Source organism: Rhea pennata, chromosome 8, assembly GCF_028389875.1.
Source record: "Rhea pennata isolate bPtePen1 chromosome 8, bPtePen1.pri, whole genome shotgun sequence".
Taxonomy (NCBI): domain Eukaryota; kingdom Metazoa; phylum Chordata; class Aves; order Rheiformes; family Rheidae; genus Rhea; species Rhea pennata.
This window is the reverse complement of record NC_084670.1, coordinates 25,081,677-25,105,279: the sequence shown is the minus strand read 5'-3', so window position 1 is coordinate 25,105,279 and position 23,603 is coordinate 25,081,677. Positions and strand designations below refer to the sequence as shown.

The window sequence follows — 23,603 nt, the reverse complement described above, 5'->3', positions numbered from 1 at the left end:
AAGTTAGTATTTTAATGCCAATTAAAGTATCTTAAAAGTTAATGTTGGAATAAAGCAGCTTATTTCACAATTTTATTTTGAGTTTATAATTTAACTTTATGTACCTAACTTCCAGTATAGGAACTTGTATTAAAAATACCCGATTCAATTAAATATTTGTATATTTACTGGTTAAGCAAATAAAATAATTATTTTCTACTAATATCACATTTTTTTTCAGATTTGAGATGATAATGTGTCTCCTATTTCACTAACGTTTTTATGTAGTCATCTACGTATTTTTTAATCTACGTATTTTTAGGATTTAGATTTCTTAGGAGGAAACCTGGGCTGTGCTGTAAGTGGCTATACAAAGACTGATAGCATTTCCCGCTATTAGTCAGGTTAATTCACTGAAAATAGATAGATTTATTTTGAATACCCAACCTTTTTTTTATTATTATTATTTTATGCAGACATTTTTACCTGTTGTATCTTAACATCTCTATTGTTCTTACCTGCTGCATACAGATCCTTGTGCATAATGGAAAATTTGAAGGAGAAACTATACGTAGCCATGTAAAAACCAGATGTAAGTAAACATACAGCTTTTTTACTTTTAGACTTTTCTCAGCATCCATAATATAGTATAGAATAATAGTGTAAGTTTCAAACTCTGTTGTAGTTGTTCCTAATTAAAATCTCTCTGTATTTATAGCTAATAGCTAATCTGCATTTAAAAACATAGTATCCTTGATTAGGATTAATGTAACAGACCATGTTCGCAAGTCACTTTGGCTTCTTCAGAAAACATTCTAATGTGACTAGAAATTCATTCCGCTAACTTTAAGTGATTCATTTTAGACTTTTTCTCCTGTGTTCAGATCCTGCATTCCAGGAGCTGAACATCTGTGACTTCGCAAAGGGTCTCAGCTCCTGGGGAGCTTGTGTCCAGTAACAAACAGTATGAGAAGGTCAGAGCATTGTAGACGTGGATAGAGTAAGCTGCGACACTGCAGAAGGCTTACTTTTGGCAGACAGAACTTTAGTTAGCTACCTAAAGAAACTCTAACCTTATAAGCCTGGAAGGCTTTTTCCACTGCCGTTCTAGGAGCTTTAGAGGCCTGTGGTACTTTTTACACATCTCCGTGCCTGCCAGTGTAGTCTGACCGACAGCCAAAGAGCCAGGCCATATTCCAGGCTTAGGAAGCAGATCCCCGCTGTCTGCCCAGGCACAGAGACCACACCAGGCCCTGTGACGCCATCCTCGCTGTCGATGCACGTGGGGTCTCGGTCATGCCCAGCAGCAGCAGGGCCAGGTGTTTGGGGTCCCTTCAGTAGGTGCTTGGGCCTCTGCGGCCGAGGGCAAGGTGCGAGGCAGCAGGCAGTACACTGGTGTTCCTGGTCGTGTCTTCTCCACCAGACTTGGCAGCTGCTTCCTGACTGCTCAAGATGTGCGCAGTTAAGGAGCTCTGAGAGGCTTTAGCCTTTCACGAGATGTACAAAGAACTTCGCTGTCCCAGCTGTTATCGACTGATAGCACAATGGAAATTATTTTCACAGATACTCCCTTCAATGCCCTTGAGAATAACCATGCAATTAGTGAACTATGTTCAGCAGTCCTTCCCGTTGGCTGGTCTTTCTTCAGCAGAATTGGGATGGGGGTGGGAAGCAGAGAAGGAGGAAGCACTGCTTTCATGTGAATGTGCAGATGTAGACTGCAGGGGAAAGATCCGCAGGAGGGAACACTGTCAGGGATGCTTGCAAAGGAGAAGCCCTATTTTGAACTTGATCTCAAGCAATAGCTGCATTAAAGAAGTTGAGCAAAAGACTTTGAAGGGTACCTTGTACTGAAATGTCCTGTAGCTGACAAGCTGACAGAGAAGGTGTCAAGAGCAGCCAGCAGCTCTGCTCAGCGAGAGCATAGGTTGCACAGATCAGGGATGCACATGCCAGTGCCAAGCCATGGGGTGAGTCGTAGCATTTTGACAGGTGGAGGTGAAGAAACTATTTGAGAGTTTTCTTAATGGAGAAGTCAAAAAAAATGACTTCTGAAAAACAAACTCAACATTTTAAAAGTTGTTTAAAAGGTTAGTTCTTGTCATAAGAATATTAAAATTCAGTGAGTCCTTATTCTGGGATATATACAAATAAAAAAGTAAAATTCCTATGTTGTTGATTATTTGTTCAAGACATAGTATATTTATTCTTTTTTTGTTCCTAGACAATTCTAGGGCCCTGATTATATTCTTGGCATTTTTGATCATTGTGACCTCAATTGCTTTACTTCTGGTTCTGTATAAAATCTATGATCTTCACAAAAAAAAACTCAGGTAAGTTTCATGTTTCTCTCCCGGTTTTTATAAAAGTAGATTTTTTTTGTTTGTTTTTCAACAATGCTTCACAAAATGTTACAAGTTTAATAATTCATTAAAATTTGGAACCAGCTTCTTTTCATTCTAACAAATAAAAGAAACTCAGTCATTTGGGCAATTTGGGCATTGTTTTGCATTTGGGCAATGCAAAAACAATGGAATAGTGTTAGACTCTCTTTGGAATTTTCTTATTCAGGTTGCAGAGGAACTGATGTGCTAAGACAGAAAGCTTTTTCATTGTTTTTGTGAATAAGTAGTCAGAAGGATCTAGAAAACTTTTCCTTCCTGTTTTAAATTAAAGTAATGAAAATAATAAACACTTCATTGGAATGCTTTCACATGCTGATTCACCTGAAACAATGTCTCAAAAATGTTTATTTTGGTTGTCCCCAGGTGACTCGACAGTTACCCAAAACAGTGGACTGGGATAAAAAAAAATGGCTATTGCCTTCTTGTCTTGGAAAGCCAGGCCAACTACCGCTATTGCTGTAGAGACTGATGTTACAATGTGGGAGGGGCATTTACTACTAGTAGAGAAAGAGGAGTTGGGACAACTTCTTCACATCAGCCTTTTGGCAATAGTGGATGAGGCCAAATGTCTCCTAGATGCCTTCCTCAGAGCACTTTCTCTCCTTCCGTCTCTTCTCCTCATAGAGGGCACAGAGCTAGTCTTGCTCAAGCCTTCAACTTTTATGTTGAGGGCAGCAAAATTAATTTTTGCCTATATTGCTCTAGAGTATCTGGCTTGTTCTTTGAAATTTATTCTTTAAATTCATTATACCTCCTGTATCTGCAATTTTTCTGTCACTTGTTTAGAAATAGAAATAAAGACTGTGTCAGTAGTCACCCCAGCTATTAGCAAGAAATTGAAGACATGCTTGATGCAGGTGATAGGAATAAAATCATGCAGCTAGTAAAGCTGTTTTTTGAGGATCCCTCGTGTGTCTCCCTCACTTGTGCTAAACCTTCCCTGGCTCCTGCAGGAAGAAAGGGATCCCAACCACCTCTGCCGAGTGACTCAAAGTCCTAACTGTGGCACCCTGGTTTCGCAAAGGGCTTGCAGTGGGGTCTGATGATTCCTGAACTGTCTTTGTGGTCATATATGAAGCTGCAATCATTTGACTCATTATCATACACATTTCTTACTAGTCAAAGCTTTTACAGATGCTTTTGCTTCTTACAGCAATTCTTCTGAAGATATGAGCCTTGTTAGAGGTGAGTATTTTTAATCTATATATCTAGCAAGTGAAAATAAGGTATTAGTCACATGTCCTATTGCCACTTCTGGATGGTTTACATTGTAGGTAATGTACATAGATTATAGATATCTATGTAAACATCACTTGGAGAAAAAATATATTAGTAAATACATAGGTATTTTTATGAAAATGATTGGAAATTTTATCAGACTATATGGAAAACTCTTTATTTATTATCTTATTGTGAAAACAATTTTGTTAAGCTAATGGTCATGATACATTTAACACTGACAGTATCTCCAGAATCTCATATAGCTTCAACCAGAATGTCCCCTTTCTGTACGTCTTCTTCAGAGCAAGAATTCAAACATAAGCCAATAGTTTATCACTGCAAAATTTTGAATTCAACTTTTTAAAATTCAAAATTTTGAATTTTAGTTTGTTTTTCAAATCCAAAAGACTGAAACCTAGCATTACTTGCAACTTTTTGTACAGTGTCTATGAAGAAAGACAGAATCAGCTGAAGCTAGAAAGCTTCAAGAGAAAAAACATTTATGGCATTTGAGCACTCAAAAATTATTTAAATGGGAAGTAGTACCATGTTGATATTCCTATTCATTTGCTTAGACACATATAATTGTAAAAAAAAAATCTTTTAAAGGTTAATTAAAAGTGAACCAATGGATTTATAATATAATTATGGATGTTACAACTTGTTTTGTCATTAAATATGAAATTACAGTTTATTAGAACTCAGAGAATAAGTAGGAGAAAATTTGGAAAAAGTGGGCAAGACTACTTATTATATTTCAAGAGAAATGTTAGTAGGTTGTACAGTAATATATTTTGCCACTGCCAGTAAACATTCAGGCAGATTTGAAGCACAGGGCAGGACCACGTAAGTTGTGCGTTTGGGCTGTCTGTTGCTGTGACCCAAACGTGACGGTTGCCACTTGGTGCCAAAGCTCTGTTGATGCAAAGTCTCCCCCTGTGGCCTCCTGCTGTGGTGTCCCCAGTTCCTTAACAGGGCTGAAGAAGTTGTTAGTCCTGTGTGCTGCTTGACGGAGAAGGCTGAGGGGGCAGCATTTTCTGAAAAATAAACATGGCTTAGCTCAGTTAAACAGGCTTTTCCTTTTGTTAACTCGTCTGACAATGTGAGGAACACGTTTACTGAAATGTAATTTATGTTTTAAAAGTCAGTAAAGTTAAATGTTCAACATCTTTACACAGTTAAAGATGATGAAAGACAGCTTCTGAACATAGAGCCAATACCTTCAGAACAGTTGCTGGAGACATACAAGAGGAAGATTGCGGATGAAGGAAGACTTTTCTTGGATGAATTTCAGGTTTGTCATCAGCTCAAAATATACCATAGACTTGTAGCCATGTTTTCAGAAGAATTCTGTTCAAGATCATGCCTGAAGTATATGTGTTTGCTTTGTGTGTGTGTGTGTACACACATACATATATTAAATTGAAAAATTAGAAGCAAATTCTCATCTAAGGTCAAATATGGCTTCAGTTAATTTTGTTACTGAATCCTCCTTTTTTTTAGATGACTTTTTTTTTTCTGAAGGTGGTTTTCAGCAAAAGTGTAAAAGGTACATTCTAATTCTTCTTATTCAAAAGCATTTTTTGAGGCACAGTCTGCAGAGTATTACTATATAGTCATGGGGATATAAATAATAAATAACCATAATTAATGGAAAATGGATTTCATATTTATTTTAAGTAACATGTGAGAAATACATGAAATAGTATGATATGAAAAAGAATGCTGTCTTCCGGACTATTAGCATCAAATTACTTTAATATGCATTTGTTTGTAAGTAGAACTTATTTTAAATATATATACTTACCTAATAAAAGGAACACTGTATTTTACAGAGTATTCCTAGAATTTTCACTAAGTTTTCAATAAAGGATGCCAAAAAAAGCCATAATCAGAACAAAAATCGTTACATTGATATTCTCCCATGTGAGTATTTGTCACAATTTCTTCATGTTCTATTAATATATGTTTTCACTTACATTGCTGCCTTGAGACAATATAATTATTTTGTTTTAAATGATTTAAACAGATGATTATAATCGTGTTGAACTCTCAGAGATACCAGGAGACCCAGGATCAGACTATATCAACGCAAGTTATATTGATGTGAGTAACTTCTGTTCATAAAATGTCATAGATACTATTGAAAAAATTCTGTAGCTGTTCATATCAAACGCCTTTGATGATTTGCATTTCAGTTCTTTCCATCTTTGTAATGTAGTTAGTATTGGATTTCTGTGTATTGAGCTCATTTCTGAAGCTGCAAATCTTTTCAAATTGTCCATGCTTTCTTTTTAAAAGCTGAGTAATACTGTATGTTTTTACAGGGTTTCAAAGAACCAAGAAAATACATTGCTGCACAAGGTAATTTTTCACCTTAAAGAATTCCCTTTCTTTTTTTCACTCACCTTTTGTTAGCAAATATTTCAACAGCCTTAAAAAATTTAAAGAAAAATTGAAGGACTGACATTTTAAAATTTAATATCAAAAAGTTGCCAATAAGTTTTAGCTTAGGGCATTTTTGTGAATATGAACAAATTGCACTTCACAGGCAAATTTGCCATGATGGATTGTTTCACACCAACAGTTTTTACATTTCACAGCTATGGACTAAAAATGTATATATATGATTGTAGGCTAATGACAGCAGTCATAACAAAATCAAGTCTGTAGCTGTTATTTGCATAATTGCTGGTTAGCTTTTCAGACTTCATGGCTAAGTATGTCAACCAGGTAAGGACTTTTCTGTCCAACTGCACTCTTTTGAAAAAAAATCCCTTAAAATATCTCTTGCCAGGCCCCAAAGATGAAACCACAGACGATTTCTGGAGAATGATCTGGGAACAGAAGGCAACAATTATTGTCATGGTGACTCGCTGTGAAGAAGGAAACAGGGTGAGAAATATCCATCTATCCATTCATCCATCCTTCTTTGATCTGAAAATAAAGTGGGTTGTTGTGCTCTGTTGAATTATATTTTCTGCTTAAGTACTTTGTTTTCATTCTTTGCTATTCTATATTTGTGGCAGAAGCTGTGCTGGAAAGCATAGCAAAATGGTTTTGCCTTATGGACATTTTACTTACCAGTCTTATAAGCCACTTCAATCACTGCTCTAAGGAGCAGAGGATGAGCTTCCAAATTACTGCTGATAAATCCAGAAAAAGCGTTACATACATTGCAAATTCTCAGATTAGAGCTCCTACTGACCAGTCACATTTGTTACATGTAACAGGAATGGCTTGTGCTTTTTCCTGGCTGGTCTCTTCTAATATCCTAGCAATTCCCTTGGTAACTTGTAGACAGGATGTTTTTTTCTAATCTACTCTCCTTGCCCTTCCTTTAATAGGAAGGTTGGATGTTTTGGCTTGCTTATGTTTCTTATTCCATGTACAGCAGGAAGGAGAATTGGCATTTTGACTGCTTTTAAAGATGGAAAGGTTGGCAGCACGCAGTTTTACAGCATTGCCACACTGATCTCACAGGCAGGCAGGAGCAAAGTCCCTCACTGAAGACTGAAATACCAGCCACAGGAGCTGCAAACTTTACCGCAGCCTTCAGGCAACAACAGCAAGGACTCTGTAGTGGTTTTCACTTTGCCACTTAGTGTATAGGATTCTTTCCCACGTTATGCTCTAAGTAAATGCCATGAGGAAAAGCTTCAGGTCAGAGATGGGAATTGACGGATATTTGGAATTCTAGGCAGTGATAGCCTAAGCAGTGACAGCCTTTCCAAGAGAGGACAGGACAGCTGGAAAACTGTACTGAGTTACTAGTTCCATTAAATCAGACTTTCCTTTAGCTCTCCTCTCTCTGCTACTTTACTGTCATGCTGCTCATCAGCTAATGTCATGTTTTCATAGAACAAATGTGCCCAGTACTGGCCGTCAATGGAGAATGGCTCTGCAACGTATGGGGACATTATTGTGAAGATCAATGAAAGCAAAGTGTGTCCAGACTATATCATTCAGAAACTGCATATTACAAATGTAAGTTGCCCTTGGAATGCAAAAATGACTTGAATTGGAATGTATATTTAGATTCTTAAGAGTTGTATTGAGAGATTATTTAAAGCATGAGAGGAGTTTGCCAGCAATGGAAGATGTTCTGCTGTTTTTCCCCAAGCGACATATAGTTTAAGAGAAAACTTGCAGATGAAAGGATTGCTAAGAACCCGTAGTGGCACCCCCACAGTCTGACTCTAGTGAGACAGTTTGGCTTTGGCCTATGTTATGCTTTAAATCAGAAATGTTTTTAAATTAAGCATACACTGAGAGAATATGGTCGGATAGCCACAGAAACTCCTGTTTCCTTACTGCAGCATTCTAGCCAGCCAGTGTTCATTGCATTTTTCTTTCCATTGTATTTTTTTGGCATAAATCTCTTTGTTGCTCTTTTCAAAATATGAGAATGAAAACAGCCTGAACAGACTGCTAGTTTATTTTCTGTCATTATCAAAGAAAAAAAAAGCCATTGACATGTCTTTCTCATTCAGTTTTACAATCATGCTTACCAAAATATATGTTCTCTCCTTGAATTTAGCAACAGCACATGAAAGTAGGGTCCAAGAGTAGATGTGCTGTAAGCTTTAATCAGGTGACTTAAAAAAAAGAGAGTTACACTGTGATAAATAGAGGCTATCCTGTATCATCTTCTAATCTAGGTTACAATTAAAAAAACATTTTTTAAAAAATATGTGGTAGCCTTAGTTACCCAGGACAGATGAGAGAATTACCAACCAGTATGCTGTAAAGCACATAGAGCTATACACTGGCCAAGTTATTTACAAACAGAGTGAGGAGACTTCTTATATTTTGTGATAGGGTAGCCTTGACAGTAAAGTGTTTGTAAAGTGTTTGCAGCAATGTTTTGAACCTCTGGTTTGTCCTCTGTTGAAGTTGTGCATTCCTGATGCACAGCTCTTGACTGCTATTTTTTAATTAAAATTAGGCAAGAAAAGTGTCTTAACCTGAGATACTTTTGGGAGTACTATATGACAATGTACTGTTTGAAATTTTTGTTACATCATTTAGTGGCTGTTTTCCTTATTTTTCTTCTGCTTTGGTATTGTATATAAGAACATGTCTCACTTTTTCCAGGCAAGGGAAAGGACAGCTGGAAGAGACGTCACTCACATTCAGTTCACAAGCTGGCCAGACCATGGAGTCCCTGAGGATTCGCATCTTCTTCTCAAACTTCGGCGCAGAGTTAATGCTCTCAGCAACTTTTTTAGTGGCCCAATAGTGGTTCATTGCAGGTAAATATTATAAAGAAAATGAAATTATGTTAAATGTTAAATGAACATGAAATTAAGTTATTCAGAAAAAGGGAGTTGACGAGTAATATCTGGCTCATCCCAAATTTTGTGACTTGCTTGCTTGAGAGTGAGGCTGCTAAAGATGCATAAAAAAGCCCGTTTTCTGTGAGATCAGTTCCCATGCAAGTTGACTGAACGTGAGGATGCACAGACTTTTGGAAAGCAGCCAGATAAATGTCAGGTTACTCTGGCTATAAGCACCACATTTTAAAATATCGTCCTTATTTTCATTAAAAGTTATTTAAAATACAAATCCATCATTTTTCATATTGCTGAGTAATCACTAACAGGAACTATTTTCAGGTTTTCCATCTCCTGTCATTCCAAGGTCTTTCACTTTCACTCTCTCCCCTCTTGGAAAGGGATCAAGCTGTACCATTACCTCTCGATAACCATGTCCCTTTGTGCTTTCCAGTGCTGGTGTTGGGCGCACTGGGACATACATTGGAATTGACGCAATGCTGGAGGGGCTTGATGCCGAAGGCAGAGTGGATGTTTATGGCTATGTTGTGAAGCTGCGTCGGCAGCGATGCCTCATGGTTCAAGTAGAGGTATCTTACTAAAATCCATTTCACTTAGAACTCTGCTTCATTAATGCTTTGTCAGTATTTCTTGAGGAAAAGTGCTCGTGAGGCTTGGATGATGCTAAAGTTCAATTGAAGCTGTTTTAGGGAAAATACAGCTCTGAAAAGATAGTGTGAGAGAGGAAAACTTCACCCAAAGTTTTCAGCTTTAGAAACAACAACATTTTAAATTTAGACTTTAGAAAATGAAGATAAGAGCATTTTAGTTCCAGTAGTCCAGCTTTTGGCATGCAACTCAGATGTGAAGGGGCAAAGCTGAACTTCTGGAGTCAAACAGTTTTCATGTTGTGTAAGTTGTGTGGGATTTTCAGGTGAATTGAGAATACAGCAGAAGTCAAGGACTGATGAGATGTATTCTTGTAACTTATTTAGGCATTTTAAAGGTCTTTCAGATCTTAATCTTACGTATTTCTTAAATGAGAAGACTATGTCTTTTGACTTAAATGACTACAATTTTTAATAGTTGTATTTAATATTACTTTAATGTTAATGTTTATGTTTTTACCGTGAATAACATCATGTGAGTAATAGCTTCTTATAACGATTTTAAAAAATGATTTTTTTTTCCACTCATTCATAACTTCACTTTTAAACCTTTAAAATGGGGAACACCAGTCACAGTACATCCTCATCCATCAAGCACTAGTGGAATACAATCAGTATGGAGAAACCGAAGTCAGTCTCTCAGAACTGCATTCCTACCTTACAAATCTGAAAAGGAGAGACTCTCCAAGTGATCCTTCTCTGCTGGAGGCAGAATTTCAGGTAAATATAACAGTGCCTTAACTTCTTCACTGGCTTAAATTAGAGATTGTCTTGCACAATAGTCACGAGAAAGAGATACCATACATAACAGATCTCTTCTGTGCTATTTTATTTCTCTGGTACAGACACAATTTCTTCACCATCATGAAGAAACTCGTAAAGTAATGAAATTGCCTTCCTGCTTTTGATATTAATATTTATCATCAACTTTAGGATAATAGAATGATTAGTTGCATCTATGTGCATGATATCTTGTGACATTGTATATAGTATAGTGAGCATTTTTAAGCTGCAGTCCAAGTGTGACCAAAGTTTATAGAACTACAGTAAGTGAGGCACTGGGAGATGAAGATAGATTATGGCTGTCCAGAGGGACCATGATCCCATGAAGCATTTTTATCAAGCATAATCCCAAACACCCTATTTCTTTAGAGATTGCCCTCTTATAAGGGATGGCGGACACAGAACATGGGGAATCGAGAGGAGAACAAAAGCAAAAACAGGAATGCCAATGCAATTCCATGTGAGTATTTTCCATGAACCTTCTGTTATTTTCTCTGTTATCTTGAAAGAAAACCTATTAAATTTTGAATAAATTAAGGCAGTAAATTACCTTATTGAGATATATTTCTGATTTGTTAATTCTCTTAACATTGTAAAATTATAAATTTATAAACTTACAATGTTTTAAAAAAGAAAATAGGATTTTTTTAACATACGAATTCGTAGGAGTCTTTAATTTTATTTCCTATAAAGTGGACATTGGCAGCATACTGATGGACTAACCTTTTTCTATCTGCAGTTTCAATTAAAACATGGCTAGCAGGGAACCATCTATCTTTTCCTCTGGTGTATATAAAGAACTAGATCTTAGTGACACTGTCACTAGGAAAACCTTTGTTCACTATAAGTATAAAGTGCACCCCAAAATGCCTGTGATTCACTTGGGTATTGTGTGAGGAGAGGAGAGGAAGCCTGGTGGGTGGGAACCTGGAGGAGTCTCTCAAGTCCAGACTTCTCCCAGGTTGGCTTTTGACATTGCCCAGTGTGGAGGAGGCCTCAGCCCTCACCTTTGAGATCCTACCTTCTCGCACCTTTGGCGTTCTCCTAGCAGGGATACTGCTGCCTGAGACCTAGTCTTGGCTTGCACTGAAAGAGTTTTGCAGAACCAGCACCCAGTTCTCTGACTCCCTTCTCTTGATGTGAAAAGAAAAAATGACTGGATGTCTGATAGCATGACTGCAGTTCAGAAACAAATACAGTCCAGGGAGAGAGGACAAGCTTGTCTTTCCTCTGCTCCCAGAGCAAAGTGAGTAAACCATAGTGAAATCCAGACCACTTTGTGTGTGGCTATATTCACCCAGTAATGAAAACAACATTTGGGATTCCCTGGAGAAAGCAGGAGGGCAATGACGCAGAGGGGAGAGCCACCCTCCAGTGCTATACCTGAGCAGCAGAGAGGCGTAGTGCTTACACTTTGTCTTATGTAGATGACTTTAACCGAGTGCCAATCAAACATGAAGAGGAGCAAAGTAAGGAGAGTGAACATGACTCGGATGATTCCTCAGATGGGGACAGCGATTGTGAGGAATCAAGCAGATACATCAATGCTTCCTTCATAACTGTATGTATTTAGAGGATGCGCTATAAGTATCTCCCAAGCTTTGAGCTAAAACTTGCTGATAACTATATGCTAACATGTGCCTTTATTCCCTTGTTGGCTTCAAAAAATAGAATTGCATTAACCTGAATAGCGCAGGAAGATGTGACCCTTTATAGTTTTAGTCATCAAAATCTTCTAAATTTTGGTGCAGCAGTAAGATGGAGCTTTTCCCTTTACATATTCCAAGACTATCCTATCACTAAAAGGTGACCAAAAATTGAGGATTTTTTTTTTTTAATCTTTAAAATCACTAAATTTCAGCTGGCCTAGGAGTAGCCTATTCTTCTATGAGAGCGCATTTGCCTGTATAGATCCATATAAATATTTTCACTGTGAGTGAAACATGAGTATAGTTATTTGCATATACAGAACTGCACTGGTGAAAACTGTGGCCAGAAGTATTTTGGTGTAATATTTACTTCTGAAAGAGGTAGAGCAGCTACTGATCACTAATGAAGATAATTGCTTATGAAATTATCATATAAATTATATTTATCTGAATTTTTTAAAATGAAGCACACTTAGGATGTTTATTCAGAATAAATGTATTTTTACTTTTGGATAGTTCAGTGTGAACTGACTGACTCATCAGCCATGTTATAAGGGATAAACTTAATTTATTAGGACACAAATAACAGCTGTGCAGAATTAAATCCTTGTTTAAACCCTTAAAAATAACAGTAGGCCGAACTCTCACCCACTGCAGCACAGGTTTGTCTTGGTGTCATTCTAAAATAATTTTTTTAGAAGGGTTCAGTTAAATGTTGTTTGGCTCTTCTTGTTCCTGTAAGATCACTGCCTACCGTGATAGGCATATTTTTTTCTGTAAACAAAGGGAATCATTAGTTTATTTCACTGCTAAACAACAATGACTTCTGTTGCATGAGAATAGCACTTTGGATGAATTTAAGGAAAAGATGTTCAAAATTTCTTTCCTAGGGCTATTGGGGCCCAAAAGCCATGATTGCAACTCAGGGACCGCTGCAGGAAACGATCGCTGACTTCTGGCAAATGGTCGTCCAAAGAAAAGTCAAAGTCATTGTTATGCTGACAGAGCTGCAAGAAGGAGATCAGGTGAGGAAGGCATCATCTTCACACTGACATCTCTTGTGCAAAGAAAACACTCGACTACAATCTTTTATTCCTTGCCTCCATTTAACAGTCTTTCATCTGCTGAGAAATTTTCTAATTTGTTCTGTTATTTACCTTCTACTGAATTTTGAGGAAAAGAGTTGCTTGATGAAGTATTTTGCAGTACAGTGAAACTCCTACTGCTTTAAAGTGAATGCATCTGTAAGCGTGTGCAGAAAGTAAAATAAAAGCAGATTTGAAAAGCACTGACTTCTGCTTTTATGTATTTTAGGAACTCTGTGCACAGTACTGGGGAGAAGGAAAACAAACGTATGATGGCATAGAAGTACAAATGACAGATGTTAACTGTTGCCCGTGCTATACCATACGTTCATTTGACGTTACGCATCTGAAGGTAAAAGTTTTTTTGAAAATTACAAAAGAAAATTTTACATTTCTTGGAAACTCAGCCTAGAGTAAAGAAAGATAAGGGACAGTTCCCACCACACTCACCTCCTGCTCTAAGAAATGGAAGTATTTTTCTGTTTTGGACTAGCAGCCAATCGTGATATATTGTGCAAGTTAACTCAGATTTCCAGTTTAGTGATTTACTGAGAGGGTGGCAAAGGACTCTAAGAAGGTGAACTCACTTCGGTACTTTGATCAAAGCTTGGATATCTACCTATCTCACGTTCATAGAAAGGCAAAACTTACATGACTGTGCAGTTCCCCAGGAATATAAGCTTTATTTTGTAAATCACCTGCAATAGATGTACTATGTGAATCTTTGTTGCTAGTCTGAGCATAGGTTATGTCTCTACTGCTGTTTTGCAGAGGAAAGAAACACAGAAGGTGTATCAGTATCAGTACCACAAGTGGAGTGGCTTGGATGTTCCTGAAAATCCCGAAGACTTAGTCAACATGATTCTAAACCTTAAACAAAAAGTTCCAACTAGGCCAGGCCCTGAGGACAGCAGAGGCAACCGCAGTGTCCCCATTGTCGTCCACTGTCGGTAGGTGTGAATTCAGCACGTACCTTAACCTAGTTCCAGGTTCTAGATATATTTAGCAACTGCATTTTTATATTTCCCACCTTTTCCCCAAAAGCCTTTGTGTGTGCCTGAAGACTCAACTCTCCCTGGAAGAGAATAGCTCAAAACTGACCTTTTTGATTGCAGTGCTGAAGTGAGCACTCTTCTCTTTGGCAAGAGTGAGAGTGGGGTAGAAGTCTGAGCTATGTATTGTGAGAAGAAATGCTAGGTCAGAGTGCTCTGTAACGTACTGCTAGTAAGGATCTGGCAGAGCTTTTGTCTCATCTCTCATTCCAGTGCAGAAGGACCACTTTTTAAGGACTATGTTTAGGACTATGTTTAGCATCTAAACCAGAATAATCCTGGCTAACAGCTGCTGAGACTGAAGTTTTTAGTTTCTCTCTTCCCCCTTAAATAGTCATGTGAGATCCAGGTTGAATTTAGATAAAGTAGCTAAGACTTATTTGTGCCCTGCAGATACTTTTAGCTGTAACAATTTCAGTCTAGTTAAAAATGTTTTGGAAATGTAATTCATTATACAGTCTTTGAAGTAAATCTAACCTTTAGTCACAGATCTTACTGATTTTACATCTTAAAAACGTGCATCTTCTTCTAGTGATGGATCCCAGCAAACTGGTGTATTTTGTGCTTTAATGACCCTCTTGGAAAGTGCAGAAGTAGAAGAAGTAATAGATGTTTTCCAAGTAGTAAAAGCTCTTCGTCGCACCAGGCTGGGAGTGGTCTCCACCTTTGTAAGTAAATCTTATGAATTACAAAGACAAGCAAAGAGATTACTTACCACAGCCAGGAATATCTTCGTAACCTCATGAGTCATTTCTGTGTAGGGAACACTAATTATAATGAGGACATTCACAGCCATTCATCACTACTTGGGAATTGGCCGTTATTGAGGAGAATGAAAGAATTTTTGAGATGTCCGTAGCTGCAATTCTATAACATCTTTGAGGAAGGTTGCGTGTTGTAAAATTATAAATTGAATCAGTTGAGGTTTCTGCAGTTGCTTAAGTGACTGACATGCCCAGTGTCCCTTAATTTGTGCGAAGTTGAAAGTCAAATTCATTTGGCAGCTTAGGAGCCATCAATTTATTTCACTGTAAAGTACCCTAGAGGAACTGCTGCTCTGTGCCATACACTCTGTATTTACTTTCCAACACATCACCTAGATTCGGTCTGTGTTTGGCAAATTAGTAGATAACTCTCCCTAAGTCCTTACAACGTATGTTGACTACAACTTAAATACTCTGATAAACGTATTGTAGGTGCTTTGCCTTGTAAACCAAGAGGAACTTAGTGACTCTTGAGAATGTCTGATATAAGCAGTTACAGAGGCATTACATAAATGTGAAATTAGAACTAAACCATAGAACCAACACCCTTTAGACCAAAAGCTGTAGAAGCTGCTTCATACGTGATCCTCCATGTTCAACTAAGTGCTGCATTTCCAAGTTTTAATTAAAAAACCAGTGCTTATTCTCAGGTAGTGGACATTGCATTCATCCTAATCTCTTCCCTTTGTTTATATTAGGAACATTATCAATTTCTATATGATGTCATTGCCAGCACCTACCCTGCACAAAATGGACAAATAAAGAAGAACAGTCAGCAGGAAAATAAAGCTGAATTTGGCAATGAAGTAGAAGAAACCGACCAGGAAGCTGATCTGATCACGATTGATCTTAGCCCTTCAATGCCACAGAGAAATGAAGCTTCTGAAGCATGTGAAGATTCTAAAGCTTCAGATAGCACTAAGGAAACAGAAAGCTCTACAAATGGTCCCACAGTTCTAATTTTAACTTAGAGGCTATTTCAAAAATATGCATGTGTTGATTTTCATGTGCAAACATCTTAAGTAAAATAGGAAGTATATGATTTCTTCCTTTTCTCACCCTTTTTGGAAAATATTTACTGTTATATTGGTTTTTCAAAGGTACAGATTTTTCAGAATACTTGAAAATTGTAGAGAGTGATAAAGAACTGTGAAAATTTATATTTTTTTGTGTAGATTTACATTTAATTCTTAGTCAAAAATGTTTTCACTATTGTATACTTTTAAAAATATGTACAGTACTACTATGTTTTTGTGTTGAGCAGTGGGAATGTTTTTTTTCTAACTTTTGTAATAAGGAAAAAAAAAGAATTCGGAAGACCAAATTTAGTGTGTTGCAGGTACAGGTCTGTCTTCAAAACTACTAGCAAGTATATTAACCTAACAGGCAAGAGTATACAAAAGAATTTCAGGAGTGCTTATTAAGTACTACTTTCATTAAGTTCTGTGGAACTTGTATAACTACGCCAAGCAATCCTAAAAGCTTATCATTTACACTGTGTATCAATTCCAAGGAAGTCAGCCTTACTGAGCATCAGACCCTTCATCCCTTCAAATCAATGTGGATTATGAGCTTTGCATTTTTCCAACTTGCCTCAAGATGTCCTTGTTGCTCCACATAAATTCATCTGAGATCTCAGTATTAGACTCAAAGAAGTAAGTTTGGAGACTGTCATGCTGAATGACTGCAAAAATTCTGAAAGAAAATGTGTTCAGCTGACTTTGAGAGCTTGCAATACTGTGTGCTGGCACATCTGTTTCTTATGCCTATATTCTGTAATTTAGAAAGCAAACTTACCTGATACTGCCTGTGCATTGAAGTCCTGTGCAATTTATAGTACAAGCTTTTATCACCCCAAATATTGTAGATTTTAGGGAGATTTTTTATTTGAATGACGAGATTTTGTATGTTACTGATGTGATAATTTTACTATTTCCTAATAGATTGTAGCTTAATGTTTTTAAAATAAATAAAAAGGATAATATTGAAACAGTGGAAATTATTTTGTTCTACTGGGCTATGTAAACTGATCATCTTCTAAACGCACCCAAGTCTTGTGTTATCCAATGTATGGAGTTTTCAGTAGAAAAACATAGCATTTAATGTTATAAAACTGTGTGTGAATCCAGGTAATTCTTCTAATCTTGTCATTACAGATGAAAAAAACCTTTCATTCTTCTGTTGCTTGAAGTCATTAAAGGCACAGTCACTCAACAGGCTTAGGGCTTCCGATTTATCGCTGCGTGTTTCTAATCTTTCTTTGCAAAACATAACTGAAAATATTTAGAGAGCTATGTAAACAACATATGTAGACACGCTTGGTTAAAACATTAACTTCATTGTGCAGCTGACCTAGATCAAATATTTCATTCACACCCAGAGCGCAGTTAAGCGCTTCCTCCTGCTTGGCCAAGTGACATCAAACGCACGGCCGGGCCGTAGGACTCCCCTTGATGGGGAGCTGAACTTCCTCTTCAGCTGAAGCTGAGTTAGATGAGGAACTAAGAAAGCTAAGGGGGAGACCTGATGTCAAAGAGAGTTTGAGAGTAAATGTGAAGATAATAATAATAATAAAAAAAATCTGCTAGTCCTAAAAGCTGTTGGCCATTTTTTAGAGGAACATGTCAAACTTGCAAATGTAGCACAGCTTTGGAGATCAAAAGGATGAGGGGCTTCGGACACAGATCAGCTGACTGGTGCTCGCTGGATGAGTGAGGATAGCCGATTTCATTTTTTTTCTTTTGTGGTTTCGGTCACCACATAGCCCCTCTCACCATTTCTTGCAGTAAACAAAGCGCTCGGTACAGATACTAATGTCAGAGTGTGAAAGCAGATACTGGTCACGCTTTTAGGAATAGCTGTGAATATTTCCCAAATCAGAGGACACTTAGGCCTAAATTTTCATCTTGTGTAAATAAGGACATGCATCCTCTTTCTCCTTAAAAAATGGTTCCATATTCTTTTAAGTTCCTGCAACACTTCCACTGTAAAAATCTAGAGGATTTGATTTTCCTTGAATTATTTCCTGGAGTGATTTAATGTTCTCTTGATTATATATGTTTTTAAGTGTGTGTCAGATTGATACCTGATTTGTGTATGCATTTTCAAAGAAAAACTCTGAACCGTATTAGATTCTGCCTAGTGCCCATCTCCACTAGCAGCTTAATCCGAGAAGCAGAGCCTTGCGTTAGAACTCTCCTCAGGTGCCCAGCGTGAACCGCTTTTGGAGTGGGGCTCCCTGTAGTCACAAAGGGATAAGCTGAGTTCTTGGTTTTTAATTATTTTCAAATTAAATAACGCTTTGCACAATTAAACCTCGTGAAGTCCCCGTGCGACAACGGGGGGAATCTGCCTGAGCGCAGCCGAGGACGCTGACCGCGTCGGGAGCGGCCGCGCGTGGCGGTCGGCGCCTTCCCCGTCGCCGGTCCGAGACGCGCTGGGCCAGGGATCGCAGCAGGGAGCCTCCGGCTGCGGAGTAAAACGTTAACGGCGTGAACCATCGGTCCGTTTCGAAAGCGAGGAACGTGAGCGTGAACAGCGGCTGACGGCAGGAGTTTCGTTCAGGCTGGAAGTTACAGCCCTTTTTTAACGTTCCCGGCCGTTTATTTAACACTCCTCAAGAAAACTTCCCGGTAGCGATGCTGCTCTCTTAGACGAGGCCTCTTGCGTTTGCACGGGCCCAGATTTTTCTCCAGATCACCTCCAAAGCCGCACCGCAATTCCCTGGGGGCTCCCTGCTGCTTTACGACAGATGTTCTTCCACCTGTGAAAGCAGCCGTTCTGCCAAGAACCAGGAGGCTCTGCTTCAGGGCAGGGAAAACCAGACTGGAAGGAAAGGAGCAGTTCTGTCAAAGAGTACAGGGCATTTCCACATGCATCAGCTCTGCTTCAGAAAAATGGTGTCTGAAGAAGAGTGGGCTGCAATAGGTTTTAAAGACACAGCAAAGCAGAACTAAAAAGATTTATAAGCCTTATAAGTCAATCTTTCATTTCATGCAGTTGAAGATAATTGTAGAAGTACTGAGCAAGTTTATACCAAAAGATCTCTTTATTAGGTTGAAATAACAACTATTTAGGGAGGAAACTTGATGTAAAAAGTATCCTAAAGAAAGAGGTTCATTGTATTAACCCTAATACAACAGGATGGTACTAGGTAATTAATGCATTCAAATTCAAAGTCATCAGCATCAGCAATACATCATGTTACTAGATTTGTGAAACCCAAGGATAAACATTTTTCAGAGGAACAGGCAGATAGCTGTTCACAGCTGGGTTGCCTCTTGAATCCCACAGGTGCACACTAGTTTGGCTTGTGGTGCTAATGGAGCCTTAAGCATGACTTAATGTCTAATATGCAGAGAAAAAAATAAGAAATATGAAGTTTAATTTGGAATTTGGACTATTTTTGAATTTTTAGCAGTTGATGGCTCAAGTTCTTCTTTTTTGGAGACCTAACTTTAAGATATCCTGACCACACCTGGAAGTTTATAGAGACCCCAGGGCCATCCAGAGCCTGCTCTTGCTGATGCAGCCTGGGAGAGACTGGTGTATTTGCACACTTTACCCACCAGGCTGTGCTGAGACTCTTCGGATAGATATACCTTCATTCTTTTCAGAGCCATACTGCAATGTGGTCTGCTGGCTCCGTTTATGTAACGTGGAGCCATCAGCAGTAAGGAAGATGATAACATTTGTTTCTACAGCACTGCACAGATCACAGCTACACCCATCCAGGACCAAGCATTCAGTCTGCTATCATCTGTCTGTGTTTGTATTTTAGCCAAACTATATATATTTAGCATTGATAGTTTGTTCGTGTGCATCATTCACAGTCCTAACTCACTTTCACAGCCCTTAATCGATGGATCCTTGATTTGGCAGATGCTAATGGTAAAAATATGGGGGGGGGGGGGGGGGAAGGGAGATGAAGTGAAGTGCCCACGCTACCTGTTTGGTCAGGCAGTACAGCACGGCAGCAATGCCGGACTGTGTAGCTGATGGGCTTTGTAAGAGGTGGTTTTCAAAAGTGAATTTGCAAAGAATAAACTGCAGATGAGGTACAGTAGACTGCATACAATGCAGAGTGCCTATGTTGTTACAGAATAAATCAGTGCTGGCATCAGTGTCTGCTAGAAAGTTGTTTGTCAGCTCTCTTGCTGCTGCAATAAAAATCAGCATTGATGTTCTTCAGTTGCAGAAAAAGATGGTGAAAAAGTGACAACAGAAAGTTATCACTGGAAAATGCAGTTTTGTCCAAATGAAGACTTTTGGTAAGAAGTGTCAGTTTTGATTTTTTTTTTTGTTTTTTTTTTTGTTTTAGAGAAAGTAAAAAATGAATCACTTTTCACTGTCTTTTGCTAATGTTAATGCAACATTCTGAGTAGGTTACACTGTCTAGCTCTAAGTTTAACACTGCATTTATTTTTATTTCTGATCTTTTATGAAATATTTAAATACTATATATTTTTTAATATTGGTTTTTGTCATTGACACCACTTCAAAACTGAAACAATTCAATATCATTAACAGTATTTTCTTTTTCCATACTATTTCTTAATAATTTCTGTTCAGCAATAAAATGAAATTCTGACTTCACTTATTGATTAAACATAAATAAATGAAATCTTACAGAAAAGGAATTCAATTTCTTAAGTGCCACTAATAAATTATTCCATAAAGAGTTAAGTCTCCCCCCAAGAGAACCAGAGATTTTTGCCACCATATAATACTCTGCCCTTATTCCAGTTGCAATGGAAGGACACTTTCTGATGGCATGAAAGGCAGACAAAATTTACATCTCTCTCCCCAGCAAATAGCCCTAGTGTCATCTCCACAGGCCAGTTAGTGGAAGTCTCAGCTTTTTTCTTTTGCAGTTCTTGCCTCAGTTGCTGAATGGTGGCCTCTTCCCGCTTTAATATCTGTAACAACTTTCTAAGTTTTCTCCCCACTTCAGATATCAGCATTTCATTGACCTGAACAGCTCTGTCTGTGTTCTGCTCGTGGTGGCCGCTCTCATCCACGACACACACTGGCTGCCAGGGAGCAGCAAGTCTGGGCTGCCCTGCAAGCGAAGGGGAGCCTGGACTGAGGGTGCAAGGCAGATGGGGCAGGGACCTCACTGGCACGAGCACAGACCTACAGCACCCAAACAAGGTGAACGGAGCAGGTCTGGTGACAGTAACCAGTGTGAGACCATACTGCCATTCTTGCCAGGCAAAGTGATGAGACAGGTATGAGGTCAAACCAAGAAGTTGAGTCGGTGAGCCAGGATCAGCCAGGAATGAGGCCAGGCACAGGCAGACCAGCCGCACAGTGCAGCAAGTCTAGGCAATCCTTATTACCTAAATGCCTCTGGTTTCCCAGAAACTGGAGAAATGTGTCAAGAAACATGTTTCTGTTAGGTCTTCACTTCTGATGGTCTTAAGCCATTTTGGAGTCACGAGCTGTGCAAAGTGCATGTGCTACTTGGCTAAACATCATGGAGGTCAATTACTTGTCATAACATTTGTTGGAACCTGTGAAGTAGGGACTCAGCAAAGCCACTTACCAGATGAGTTTTGGGGCATTCTGACCTTTGCCTGTTAAGCCATCATGCTATCATCAACTGTTGGCCCAGTTCACAGAATAATGTGTGTTACATATGACATCGATTTGTCAGGGTTCTGCTTCCAGCACCTTTATGGAGCTGGCACCGCCACATGGTTTGGTGAAGTAGGAGATGTCAGCACTACACCCCGGCAGCCGGGCTGTTGTATCATGGGGCACAATTCCATGGTATCTGACTAAGCATTTCTGAAGATTGCTGAGATTTTAGGTTTTACATGTTTAGCTGATGGGAAAAACATTGACTCCTGTAAAATCAAGGCTTCAGGCAGAGTGCTGACTGAATGTTTTTCCTAAAACTTGAAACTTGATAAAAAAGGATTAGTTTATCATGACCTAAACAAAATTTAGAGTTAAGAGTTAACCATATAGTGATGGGGGAAAAAAAAGCCAAATTCATTGACATATAGGATGCTCTTGTAGATTTTCATTCATGCTCCATACCTACTCCGTGAGTTGCATCTGCATTCTGAATGAATCCTCTCATCACCTTGCTGTTGTGATTTTATTTTAAAAGTGCCTGATATTTTCCCACCTAAAAACAGATATGAAAGAGATTAACCCAAACCGCGTATCTTGTTCTCAACATTTCTATGTTGCAGGAATCATTTCTTGAACCAATGTTTTGTAAGAGTCACAGTTTCAAAAGTGCTGGTTTTGGCTTCCTAATTCAGTTATTCTTAAAGTCACGAATTACGGGGTTTGCATTGCTACGTGAAAGTTAAACTACAAGTCTATTTACAATCATCACGTCTCATTTTCTGTTCTCTTGTCAAGGGACAAAGCTATATAATGTCGTGTAAAATTGCTGTGGCTTTCTGTGAGAGAGAAACCTCTTTCTTTTAACAAGTGAGAGAGCTGAGATACTAATTATTCATTTCTCTCCCACCTTGGACAAAACAAGGAGGAAAAGGTTCTCCTCCCCAAAAGATTTACTTATACAGGCAACATCAGAACTCACAACAGGTTGTGGTACAAATCAGTGTGTGTGTTTTGGTTACAGATGTTATTGTTTGGTCTTAGTCGTTTTAAGCCTCTGTTGCTGTTCCGGTCTAGTACAAAGATGATTACGAACTGATGGTGTGTGGCGAACGATGGCCTCAGTCCCGCTCATGGCTGGAAAAGTCTGTTTCACTGTTATGGCTACAGCAACGCTCTGTGCTTTAAATTGCTTGCCATAAATGCAAATGGACAAAACGAATGTAGATGAGGTTCAGGAATATTGGGTCTCACTGAGTAGGCTTCGTGCACTGTACAAATCTTTGGTGTGTTGTCAATAGTCTTCCACTAGGCTCCTAATCAAGGTGAGAAGCTTTAAGTACAGGCATGGTACAGCCATGGAGGCAGCAGTGGCGCTTGCCGCGTGGCAGGGTGGTTGTAGCCGGAGACACGCTGTTGGTGGAGGATGAGGAAGCTTGGGCTGGGGTTGTCCCACAGCCATTTGCTGTTTAGACAAGGAACTGCTCAGGCATCACCAAAATGATGTCCCTCAATAGCCATTTCAGTCTCTTCTCCCTCCACTCCTTCAAAGCTCTCTGTGGAACAGGTGGGCATGTTTTCCCTTGTACCTATGGAATTTTCTCTTCCTTTGGTTCCCTTCTGCATTACGCATTGCGTATTTTTTTTTAATTGCATCTAGCACTCTGTTCCTTAACTTCAAGCTTTTGCTTGTAGCTAAAAATATAAATAAATCAAGAGTTTGTTTAGTTTAATTCCTGGTGCTGCAATTTTTTTTCATCCTAACTGTCATTATGAATTAGTCATTTCTTTACTCAAAATCATCAAACACAACAGCATCCAAGGTAAATACTTCAATAAATCAAATTCAATAAGTTATATAGTTATAACTTCAAAAATCTAAGATAAATAGGAAGGGGAGAATATTTTTGCAAGCTTTATTCAGGTTTCTTTGGCAAGAGCTTGATGTACGGTAGACATCCCAGCCAGTACTTTCCCCCTGCAATCTGACACTCTTGGCTCAGAGACATCACAAACACCAACGAGCGACTGCGTGATGGTGACTGCTCCGAACAGCCGTAGCTGTGTGCCGATGGGGCTCCTCCGGAGCGGCTCCCAGGCCAGGATCACGTATAAAAGGCTGTTAGACGGCAGCAAGAA

The 23,603-nt window shown here is 38.7% G+C and overlaps 1 protein-coding gene across 1 annotated transcript in view; it reads left to right on the top strand.

Moving 5' to 3' along the window:
- Positions 1-15,936, top strand: part of PTPRC (protein tyrosine phosphatase receptor type C) — a 61,774-nt gene extending 45,838 nt beyond the window's left edge. The window contains exons 14-32 of the mRNA XM_062581651.1: positions 511-571; positions 2,204-2,312; positions 3,538-3,569; positions 4,784-4,899; positions 5,441-5,531; positions 5,635-5,711; positions 5,933-5,969; positions 6,403-6,500; positions 7,467-7,592; positions 8,703-8,860; positions 9,336-9,471; positions 10,120-10,269; positions 10,702-10,792; positions 11,760-11,893; positions 12,872-13,006; positions 13,296-13,418; positions 13,838-14,016; positions 14,651-14,786; positions 15,581-15,936. Coding sequence (XP_062437635.1) covers positions 511-571; positions 2,204-2,312; positions 3,538-3,569; positions 4,784-4,899; positions 5,441-5,531; positions 5,635-5,711; positions 5,933-5,969; positions 6,403-6,500; positions 7,467-7,592; positions 8,703-8,860; positions 9,336-9,471; positions 10,120-10,269; positions 10,702-10,792; positions 11,760-11,893; positions 12,872-13,006; positions 13,296-13,418; positions 13,838-14,016; positions 14,651-14,786; positions 15,581-15,853 — 2,262 coding nt within the window. The 3' untranslated portion in view covers positions 15,854-15,936. The remainder of the gene's footprint in view (positions 1-510; positions 572-2,203; positions 2,313-3,537; positions 3,570-4,783; positions 4,900-5,440; positions 5,532-5,634; positions 5,712-5,932; positions 5,970-6,402; positions 6,501-7,466; positions 7,593-8,702; positions 8,861-9,335; positions 9,472-10,119; positions 10,270-10,701; positions 10,793-11,759; positions 11,894-12,871; positions 13,007-13,295; positions 13,419-13,837; positions 14,017-14,650; positions 14,787-15,580) is intronic.
- The last annotated feature ends 7,667 nt before the right edge of the window (positions 15,937-23,603 follow it).